The sequence below is a fragment of the Arachis ipaensis genome, chromosome B2, assembly GCF_059453495.1.
Source record: "Arachis ipaensis isolate K30076 ecotype BB chromosome B2, ASM5945349v1, whole genome shotgun sequence".
Lineage (NCBI taxonomy): Eukaryota > Viridiplantae > Streptophyta > Magnoliopsida > Fabales > Fabaceae > Arachis > Arachis ipaensis.
In genome coordinates this window covers 16983477-16995668 of record NC_142437.1, presented here as the reverse complement: position 1 = coordinate 16995668, position 12192 = coordinate 16983477, and the positions used below count along the sequence as shown (strand labels likewise).

At 33.3% G+C, this 12192-nt stretch overlaps 1 protein-coding gene across 1 annotated transcript; it reads right to left on the bottom strand.

The window, feature by feature from the left end:
* Positions 1 to 1731: 1731 nt before the first annotated feature.
* Positions 1732 to 5765, bottom strand: LOC107625066 (putative GTP-binding protein OBGM, mitochondrial). Its single transcript, XM_088505445.1, has 6 exons — positions 5487 to 5765; positions 3889 to 4111; positions 3642 to 3750; positions 3292 to 3374; positions 3143 to 3205; positions 1732 to 3012 (listed from the first exon to the last, which is right to left on the bottom strand). The coding sequence occupies exons 2-6, from the start codon at positions 4021 to 4023 to the stop codon at positions 1864 to 1866; spliced, it is 1539 nt and encodes a 512-aa protein (XP_088361571.1). The 5' UTR covers positions 4024 to 4111; positions 5487 to 5765; the 3' UTR covers positions 1732 to 1863.
* Between the last annotated feature and the right edge of the window lie 6427 nt (positions 5766 to 12192).

The window sequence follows — 12192 nt, the reverse complement described above, 5'->3', positions numbered from 1 at the left end:
GTGAAGGCATTTCAAACTTCTCCCATTACCATCTCCGATCTCTTTCGTCTAGACTGAAGAGGTCAAAGATGGTAGTGAGGGTACTTGAAGTGCCTTCAATCTAGTTCATTTACACATAACAAATACGTGTATTTCATAAGACAAAAAATGTTTATTTTAATTATTAATTTATTGTTAAAAACACATATTTTTTTATGAAAAAAAAATGTGTCTAATCAATCATATAATTATTTTTTTATAATAACATACTTATATATTACAAAATTTACCAATGTTAAATTATTAAAAAAATTATATAATTAAAACTAAAATCTTAAAAAATTTTATGAAAGCACTTGTATTTAAACGATATATGAAAAAATAGAATTGAAATTAGTGTATCCAAGATATTAAAATTTTAAATTTAAAAAAAATGAGAAAAAATTGGTGAAGGGACTAGTTTTGTGCACGACATTCAATTTCAGGGACTAAAATGAGTCACTTAATGCAAAGTGAGGGACTAATTTGGTGCATATACAACGATGACATAATAGATGACACGTGGACGAATACTGTTGCGACACGTGGGACAAACGGGCACGTGGCCAAATAACATTGTGACACGTGGCACAACCATCCACGTCAGCATGCCACGTGTCACTGGTCACCACATCATCATACCATTACACGTGGCCAAATCATGAAGTGACACGTGTCACTTATAATCCACGTCATCATGCCATGTCATCACGTCGTTTATGGAAGATAGGTCAGGGACTAATATGGTGCACTTTTTTCAATCTCAGGAACGTAATTGGTGCAATTGGAATCTCAGAGATGATTTTAGTACACGTGCACGACGCCAATCTCAGGACCATTTTGGGGTTTAACTCCAAATACTAAAATTATACAATATCCCGGTCTATCCTAGTAACTGAGCCCGAAAACTCTTTGAAACTATATCTCGGGATTTTAATGTGCCTTTAATGTGATTTTTGGCACTTTACCCGAGATATAACATGTTGTGAATAAATATTTTATTGTTTATATATTTTTATAAATATTATATTTATTTAATTTAAATATAAAAAATTCCCTAACCTTACACATATTGCAAAAAGTGATCTCAACTCAAATTAAATATTGAATATTATTTTAAATTAATTAACTAATTTTTTTAAAATAGATTTCAGCAATGATATGGCATCCTAGGATCGTCACATAAGCTACTTTACATCAACCTCCAAAGATGTAATTAAAACATTTAAAATATTAAGAATAAAACTAAAACGAATTAAAAAGAAATATTCTTAAAACTCTTCTAAAATTTTACATACAAAAAGATACTTTATTTTCAATGCATACCAGCACAATATTATTAAGAAAAAGTGTAGGGCCAGCAATTTTTGTGTTTTCTGCTCAGCACTTAACCATCAAAACAAAAGTGAGTGATTTATCACCATTAAATATAATCTCACACCATTAAAAACACTATTGATGGCCAATTAATGATTACAAAACACCAAAATTACTGACCCCTAACATTCCTCTAATATACTTAGTGGGTCCGCTGAATGTAAGATTAAACTGCCATAAATTTTTAATCACGTGTTTTCTGTTGTTGACTTGTTAGATTAAATTAAACTGCCTTAAACTACGGTGTCTAATATTTATTCTCTATTGTTGACTTGTTAGATTCTTGAGGAACTACGGTGTCTAATTTTTGTTTTATTATTATTACTATTACTTGCATTAGAGGAAAGCAACAAATATTTCATTATTAAAATTGGACATATCAAATGGTTTGATTAGATAATGACTATTGCTTTTTAGAGTTTATCTTGGTTTACACCCTAAACCCTAGACTTTGAGTTGAGTATCAATCTAAGCAAGCAAAATTTGATCTAAGCAAAGACCACATGACATTTCACCATTGACAAGCATTTTGAGGCCAGCTTTAAGCTCTGGTATCCCTTCCTCCAAAACAGCACACACCGGAAAGATAGGAACAACATGGACCCTTCTCTTTAACTCATCGTATACTTGGTCTGCACCTTCCTCATCAATCTTATTTGCCACAACCAACGATGGTCGTTTTGATAAACCTTCCTGATGGTACTCAAGCTCAAGAATCAGGTCTCTCAGCTGTTCCCATGGTGGAATTCCCTTCCTTCCATTTAGAGCAGCAGCCAAATCCAGCACATACGCCAGAACCTTCGTACGTTCTATGTGGCGTAGAAATGCATGTCCGAGTCCACGGTTTTGGTGTGCGCCCTTTATGAGACCAGGAATATCAGCCACAGTTATTGATAAATCATCAAAGTTCAGGCTTCCCAAATTAGGCCTAAGAGTGGTGAAAGCATAGGAACCAACACTAGGCTTAGCCCTTGATATGGCTCCAAGCAGAGTGCTTTTTCCAGCATTTGGCATTCCTACAAAGCTAACATCAGCAATGCTCTTGAGCTCTAATACAAGAACAGTCTCGGAACCAGGCAAGCCAGCTCTCAGAGAGGAGTGATCGCCGTCATGATCCTCGGCATTAGATATGTCTTGACATGACCCTGTCATTGCAGTCGAAGTCTTCCTTGAATCTTTGAAAGTAGATGCGTTGCCCAGACCACCCTCTCCTCCACGAGCAATGACAATTTGTTGACCTTCTTCTGTTACTTCAGCAACATTGTATAGCATGTCTCGATTTTCTCCTATATCCTCTGCATCAGATTTGGAAGTTCCGCTAGCAGTTGAAAGCTGAGAAAATTCATCTGCTGGTGCAAGGTGTCTTGATTTCACAGATTTCTGAGCATTTGTTTCAGCAGCTTCTGATAAGCTGCAGTCAGTACCATGTATTTCTTTGACTCTTTCTGCACCAGAAACAGTGGATATTAAATCACCGTTGCTAGGCTCAGAAAGATCACCAACAAGTGCACCAGGAATTTCCCAAGGATCAACATCTCCCGAGGGTTGAATTTTGACCATAGCAGGACTATCACCGCTAACAAGATGCAGTACAGTACCAACTGGGACATGGACAACCTACTAAAAGAACATGATGTTGGAATGGAATCAGAGTTGTGTATTGCACACAGATGGTCAAACAAAGGAAATGAAATTCTGAAACATGTTATATGCATAAAGAACAGATTTTACAGATAAGACCAATTACCTTATCTGCACCCCTTGTTCCTATCTTATTCTTCGATGTTCCTTGTCTTCCTTTCTCAGCTATCTACAGGGTGACCAATACTGCCATTAACTTTGCATACAAGAAATTTCATCATTATGGAGAAATATCTTAGAAGAATAAGTGCATACAAGGTGACGTTGTAAACCACTAAAGTCCCAAACTCTAGGAGAGCATTCCAGAATCACATCTCCACCTCTGCCACCATTGCCACCTTAATTGAACACAGACATCAAAGTATCATTGTTATCTGTTCCATTGTACTCTATACAGATTTCCTACCAAAAAATTTGATAGTATCATAGATAACACAAGTTTTACTACAGAGTAGTCTATTTAATAAATAGATGACAACTGCTGTGTAGTGTTTATGTTTTTCTTAAAAAGCATATATAGAAACTATCATTGGAAATATCATTGTATTTTGAAAGAAATCACCAAGATACACATTAAGACTTCATAAAGAGAAAAGGGAATGCACCATCAGGTCTGCCCAAGCGATCATGTCGGCTACGGCGAAAGCTGGAGCAACCATGCCCACCATCTCCGCCTTTTGCAAATATCTTGACCCTGTCTATCATTTTTCTTTCCTACAAGACCAAAATGGACAAAGCCCAACACAGTGCATAGAAACAGAAAATATACCACGATCAACATCTCTAATTTTTTATGGATTAAGCCAGTAGAGATTATTAGTAGTAATAGTAATAATAAATTGGAGATTCAACCTGTAAAGGAGCAAGCTTGGACTTCTTGTGAGGTGTATCTGAGTAATGAGAATAAAGTGTAAAGGACCATCTAGATCCACATGTATGTCGAACGGCTTCTACATGTCGTATAGATCTTGCTTGAAAGACCAACATTTGTGGATGTTCAGTTATTACTAGATAAGAACGTAACTTTTTGAAGTAGAACCAAGCTAGTCCTTTAAACTCAGTTGAAGCTTCAAACCTTCAAAAAGGAAAATGCAAAAAGAAGATTGAACATATCATTTATATATTGTTTATTGACCATGTTATAATTAATAACTATAATTTTATCGATATTAAAAATTTAACAAAAATATATCCGAAAAACATTAATTAAGAATCTAATAGTACAGTTTAAAAGATGAATAAAAGTTTTCAGATTGATGAGAATAAAATTTGAAAATCATATTACCAAGAGCCATCTTCACTGGATCAGGTGCCGGTGACTTATAATTATATGATTTTATAGTTTCTTTAATAGTTTAGTTATGTGCATCAGCATTGCAAATTTATACAGATTTATAAGCAATGCATAATATGATACACTAAGTACATAATACAACATCAAAGCTACTTCCATACAACAACATTTTGTACAAAGCTATAAGAGCCTAATTAAGTCCATTTCTATGGTTGATCACAAGCAATACCATTCATACATTATCCAATTTTTGGAGACACCAACTATCAGTGGAAACAAGGAATCAAGGATAAAACATCAAATATATTAAAAATGAAGGATTGTGGGGGAGGACATTCTTCAGAGTGAATAGGCCCAATATAATATTTTAAGAGAGTTACAGAGAGAGATTATGGAAAAGGATATTCTTTAGAGTGAACAGGGTCCAATGTTTGACATAAATGTCTGATATCCTCCCTAAACTATGCTACATGGGTAGAGGTATGAGGTATTACAAATTTGCACAAAATAGGGTGGCAATACAAGAGAAAATATTACATAAAGATATCAAATTATAAACTAAAAAATAATTATATCATAAAATAAATGTAACTTTCAAAGTTTCAAGCAAAAATATCTGATGAGACTTTGATTTTAAAGAATATGATAATAGTTTGTTCATCTACAAGTAAATCAAATAGCTTGTGAGATTTAATGTTTTACAAAAACCAATTTGGTTTATTTATTATAATACTTGATCAAGAGACCTAATATTCCTAATGGGTCATAACACATTATCATGAAGCTCAAACAGTTTTGTATGATCAGCATGGTTTTATAACATAGACTTTCACCTCTCTCCATAATGAAACTAGGATGCACCGGAAATCATAATGTTCACAAGGAACTTAATCAAATATGAAGCCATTATTATAGATCATAGATTCTTTTAGGACCATTGCAGTTAAACTACAGGCAAACAATAATTTAGAATGTTTTAACAAAATCACAAAGAAGCAAAATGCAAAATCAACAAACCTTAACAAAGCAAGATGCAAAATCAGAAAGCAAACCCTAATGAAGCAAGAAGCAGAAACTCAAAAAATTAGTAAATCCCCCAAAATTAAGAACACCCAAAACCCCAAAAAATTCACAGAACCAGAAAATCCATACACACCATCTTTGTTTGGTGCTACTGTCTCAGCTCGCTATCACTGCCATCTCAATTCTCCAGGCAGCTCGCCATCGCCATCGCCATCGCCAGCTTGTCGTTCTTCTTCGCTCTTCGTCAATGAGAAGAGAGAGCGAGTTGTTCTGACAGAGAACGAGTGAGCGAATCGTTCCGCCGATTGACTGAGCGGTTCCGATATATGAGAGTGAGAAGGAGTGGTGAGTGACGGGGGACAGTGGACGATGAGTGTACCTGGTGAGTGAAAATGAGTGTGTGAAACGTTACAATCAGTTAGGCTCCGTTTGGTAGATGTATAGGATGAGACATAGATATAAAGACATAGATATTAAAGACATAGATATAAAATATTTGTATTTATGTATTGTGTTTGGTAAAAATAATGAATAAGATAAATATTTAAAAAAAAATTAATTTACCTTTTATTTAACCATAATTTTATCAACACCATTATACATTTATCACCTCAAACACTATATATGTCATTACAATTAAATTTTTATTTCTTTTTGTATTTTTTCTTTTTAATATCATCTCAAATTATCATTCAAATATTAAATATACAATTTTTTTTTTTAAAAAAAAATAGAAAACCAAAGTCTAAAATGTATCAAAGATTAATTAAAATTTAAATAAATAAAAAATTAAATGTATAATTTTTTTTGAAAAAAATGGGAGAATAAATTTGGTTGTAAAATCTAAAAGAGAAAGTAAAAAAGAAATATTTGAAGAGATAAGAGGATAAATTTTGAAAAATTAAAAATTGAATAAGGTAAAAGAGTAAAAAATTAGTGTCTCACAAGTTGTGTCTCAGTATCTCATCAAATTGGAGGTACACAAATTTAGTGTCTCCGTGTCCATCCGTGTCCTCCCGTGTCCATCAAAAATTTGTGTCTCACCAAACCAAACAGCAGACATATATCACCGTGTCCATGTCTCATTGAGGGGTCGCAACACGCACTTTATCGGCGGATATTCAATCATATATATATATATATATATATATATATATATATGTTTGGAGTAGATGTTGAATCAAATACCTCTTACTAAATATAAAAGATTCTTAGTCACTAAAAGAATATAATTAATTGATAATTTAATATATTTTATATAAAAATCAATTCTATTTTAAATTATCATCAAATTATATAATAATGTTGTATTTTTTTTGTAACTCGCGGGTAGAGTCGGGTACCCGCAGGTTAAAAACGGGTAGAGTTAGGGTTAAGATATTCTCAACCCGTGGATAGGATAGGATTGGGTTTATATAAAAATCTCAACCCGCAAGCAGGATTAAGATTGGCTCCAAATCCTATCATCGAGCGTGCTACACATCCATGTAACCATGTAACCAAGTTGGCTTAAGTCCAAATAGAGCCACGCGCATTAATAGCGAGTGAAAATATGCGCTCGAAAACCCTTCATTACTTCGCGCTTATTATGAAAAAACGTTACTTCTTCCTCAACAAGAAACCACTCCTTCTCTTCGAATCTCTCTCAAAATCACTCAAACTTCAGTTACGTTCTCTGCGAAAACCACTACTGGAGAAGAATCGCGAGAATATTTGGCAAGGAACAACGAAAAACGAACGAAAATCGCAACAGAGATTCGCCTTCCTCCTCCTCCTCATTCTCCTCCTTCTTTTTCGCGTTCTTTCTTCTTCACGTGTTTTCTCCTTATCTTCATTCTTTTGTTGTTATTGCTGCTGTATTTTTTTTTTTTTTTTGTCTTTTCCTCTTTCTCTCCCTGGTGAAGAAGTAGTAGAAGGTGTGGAGGAAAAGTTTTAAATTGTGCAGAACAGAAATGAACCGAAATGGTCAACTCCATTGAACCGAACATCATTCATGTGCTGAATAAAACGTCATAAACATTTAATCTTCAAGAAAAATATTTCTACATGCACAAGGACTCAATTGAACACACTAACAATCAAGTAAATCAAATGAGTAACTCCACTTAACCGAGCAACATTCATGTGCTGAATAAAACGTCATAAATATTCAATCATTAAGAATAGCATTTTTCCATGCAAAAAAAGTCAACTGAACACATAACAATCAGGTGAATCGAAATGACCAACACCACTGAACCGAATACCAATCATGTGCTGAATAAAACGTGATAAACATTCAATCAGTAAGAAAACATTTCTGCATGCACAAGGACTCAATTGAATACATTAACAATCAAGTGAATCAAAATGAGCAACTCCACTTAACCAAGAAAAATGTTGGCGTTGTTGGTGATGATTATAACGAAAGAAGAAGGAGAAGAAGAAGAAAAATCTGCGTGCGCGAAGAAGAAGAAGCAGAAGAAGAACCTATGTGCACGAATTTGAAAGAAGAAGGAGAAGGAGGAAGAGGAGGAGAAATACTATTCTTGTTGATTGAAAGTTGATCACCATTTATTCACCACATGAACATTATTCGGTTCGGTGGCCTTTGTGATATTGATTCACCAAATGAATGTTGTTCGGTTCGGTGGCCTCCTTTTACTTTGTTCAGTGTTTAAGATTATTGTGATAGCATGCAATAATCATTTCCTAGCTGTTTCAACGTAATAACCTCATTCAACTGATTTGAAGTTGAATCATTCATTATTTCCGTTTAGAAGTATAGATCGAAGAAGAAAACGAAGACGAAAAAGAACGACGGAACTTATTACGTTGGATTCAATGCAGATCAATAATGAAGAATGCAAGCAGAGAAGAAAAACGCGAACAGAAGAGAACGATGAATTTTATTAGGTTGAAGAAGAAGAAGAAGAAGAAGAAGAAGAAGAAGAAGAAGAAGAAGAAGAAGAAGAAGAAGAAGAAGAAGAAGAAGAAGAAAAACGCGAGAAGAGAATAAGATTTACGTTATATGAGGCGCGTGTATAACAAACGCATAAGGGAGTTGGGGAGGCGCGTCTGATTAAAGTTACTTGGATAGTTTGGATGAAAAAATTACATGAATGTAGAGCTTTTCTATCCTATCATATTCTATTCATTGCCACCCTTAGTCATGGATAACCATCCAATCCGATCATATAAATAAAAAACTATTTTTTTTACTTAACATTAAATAATTATATATAAATATAAAATTATTTATATTAAAATTAATTTTTAAATTTAACTGAACGATAATATAAAATATTTTATATTTTTATGCATAAAATATTTTATATTATTTACATCAAAATTAAATTTAGAATGCACATATTCAGCGTACCTAAATAATAAAAATTTGATCAAACAAAGAGTTGTTTTTAAAGTTTCAAAAGAAAATAAGTGCTGCCATTGATATTATAATAAAAATATTCAATCATTTTTCATCTGTAAAGAGACAATTTTAAGTGATGTCTATTATTGTATAATCAATTTTTTTAAATTAAAAAATATTTTATTTTTTGATTTTTTTACAATATAGCTAAGTATGATAGATGAAGAACTAATTCGTCATGAATCTAAATTTTGTTTAAGGATTTGTTGGCTTGCTGGCTAATAGATTACTGTATGCATAAGGCAGGATTCGAATCTCTAACACTTATTTAAACGGATCAATGAGCTAAGTTGGTTAAAAAAAATACCTTATTAACAAAATAGAATATATTTTATAAGGTAAAAAACTCACATGCAGTTATCATAAATATATTAAATCATCTAAGTATTTTCAATTATTAACTTTACATAAAAATAATTATACGTAAATTTCACCCAATTATAAATGTGACCCAAATATAAAAATATTGTCATATGAATAAATTTCTTATAAAACTTAATACAAATCAGACCAAATTGCATTTAAATAATCTTCCATCCACCTTAAATTCTCAAAATTTGAGAGTAAAAAAATTGTTAAAAATTAAAATGTCTAATCTAAAATTTTTAAAATTTTCTAATTTTATCATAAAAAATTTAGAAAGTTAATTAAAGTATAAACCAACTAAGTCCATTTCTTTTTATTTTTGATTTTGAAATTCCAAATATTAGAATAGTGACAGAAATTATTTTTAATATGAATAAAGAAATGGTATATTTGTGAAATATTACTATCCGGAGTGTTTTGCAGAAGTGTGAAGTTACAGAAACTCTTACACACCACGCAGCCTGCGTGTTAAAACAAAAATTTCTTTAGCAGAGATTCTAGCCATGTATCAAGCTCTGATCACCATACACCCAACGTGTTGAAGTAGCAGAGATTCCTTTAGCAGAGATTCTGGCCACATGTCAAGCGTGCAGGCAACACGCATGGTCCATGTTGTAGGAGTAGAGATTTGATGCTTACTTTGCTTCCAATGCACCTTTATCAGCGTCCTCTGCCACCTGTCAACACCCTAACAACATGCAGGATCCGTGTTGCTGGAGCAGAGATTCGACGCTAGCTTCCAATGCACCTTTATTTGCATCCAACAGTCACATGTCAACACCCTGGCAACACACAGGGTGCATATTGACCACTTGACCAACTGTCTCCATGCACCCAAAATCCATACTCCGAAAATGTCAATGCATTAATATCTTCGTGCCTTTAAAAGGGAGGGGGGGAGGGGGGAGGGGAAGCTTCGCATGCTTCATTGTGCATGGTAGTGTGATTTGGAAGGTTCACTTTGGGAGGAGGGTTCTGTTAAAAGAATTACAGAAGGCGAAAGGAGGAACGTGATCTTTGTTGAGGAGAGTGAGTAGTGTGTTATTTGAAAAAATAATACGTGATTATACGTCCACAAAAGAACACGCTGTTAATTATTTGGAATAGCTTAATTATATAAGTTTAATATTTTTGTTAATTTTGAGCCTGATATTTAAAATATATTATTATTAGTATAATTATTTGAATTAGTATTATTATTAGCAGTTGTAGTGAATTAGATAATTTAAATACTTAATTTTTATTTTTTTGCGATATATTAATAATTTTATTTAGTTTTTAATATTTGTTATTTTTTTGTTATAATATTATTGTAATTTAATCTGTTAATATGTAATTTTAAAACTAATAAGTAATAAAAAGTACTGATAAAATGTTTTTTTAAGAATTTTTGTTATTAATTATTTATTTCTTTTTCTGTTATGATATTATTATTTTTTAATCTACGATGGATAGATTTAATAAATAATATAAATGGTAGTTATTAATAAATAATATAATATAAATGGTAGTTACTAATATTAATAAATAAAATGGTAGTTATTAATACTAATAAATAATATAAATATAAAAATGTAATTTTTCGAATTTGATATAATAATTTTTAATTTCTGTTTTAATGTTATTTTTATTTTATTGTAATTTTTATTTTTTAATTTTATTGAATAATATAAATATAATAGTTTGTATTTTATTTTCTGTAGTTATTTTTTATTATTATTTTGAACTTCACGTTATTTATTTTTATTTTATTTTGTGGAGTTCATTTTTATTTTATTTTTTTGAATATTATGTAATAATTTTTTGTATTTTGTTTTCAATTGTCCTGTACCCAGGCTAACAGAGATATTTTGCCCTGTAAACTTGATCCGCCAGAAATGTGGCACCCGGCGGTTGTCAGACTTTACGAACAATGGAATTCTACTCTATCTTGAGAGTGGGACAGATCAGAGGGCATTCCCCTGTGCTATCTGCTCTTGTGGAAAGGTGGAGGTCGAAGACTCATTCCTTAGTATTGTCAACCGTTGAGGTTACAGTAACCACATATTTAGTCTATCGATTGATTGAGAGGTTGTGACCGGTTGGATCGATAATAGTCAGGACTTCCTGATCAACCAGAGTATAGCGATTTTCGGCAGTGAACCCGTTGTGAGTAGTTCATCTAAAAGTTACATAAATCTGGTCTAGGTTTGCCATATCAGAGACACACAGCCTCTAGACATTTGGAAGTCTGTTCAGCGATACGTTAGGTGTCGCATCTTGTATCTGCTAGGAACCACCCTCTTCGCGGAAAAGTCGACAATGTATGCCCACGTGAAGTACCTACCACTGCTCCAAAATTTTGAGCAGATTAGCACTTACAGTTGGGGGTCAGCAACTCTCGCACATCTTTACAGAGTACTGTGTCGTACATTGCGGTACGATTGCAAAGGAAATGGACGGCTCGCTTGATTTGTTGTTTGTTTGGGCGTGGGAGCCAATGCCCTTTTTTGCACCCATTCCAAGACAGCGGCTCGCACCCACTGATATATCGGTTGCACGCAGATAACACCGTAACAGTACATAATTTATTGTAGTTTGACTCGTATTTTATTTAATGTTGTGTATTGCAGGTGGAGTCATCATCCACGAACCAGGGTGTGGGTGTCGAGGAGCGCAGTGTCTATTAGGCACGACATAGACTACATGAAAGAGGTTAGTATCAGTATTAATTTATAAGAATAATTTACAGTATTACTAATCTAACTTAGCCCATGCAACATTTTGCAGTATGTCTGGCGGCCATACCTCAGCATCATCAACCCGGCCGAACTACATCACCATTGCGGAGAACCACAACGGCAAAGCTCCGTAAGATTCTTCCCATCCATCGAAAACTTTCGCTATCAACTTCTACTTTGCCAACCAAGCCTTTGGGTAACTAATAGTGTAGTTGAATCTTGCCTAAACTTTCACAATTATAGATTTCACCTTTATGGATGGGTCATATTCAACCAATGGCTTCATAGCCTCAGCAATGGTATTCGAGTCCAACTTGGAGTGATCTTGTGAGATCGTTTCC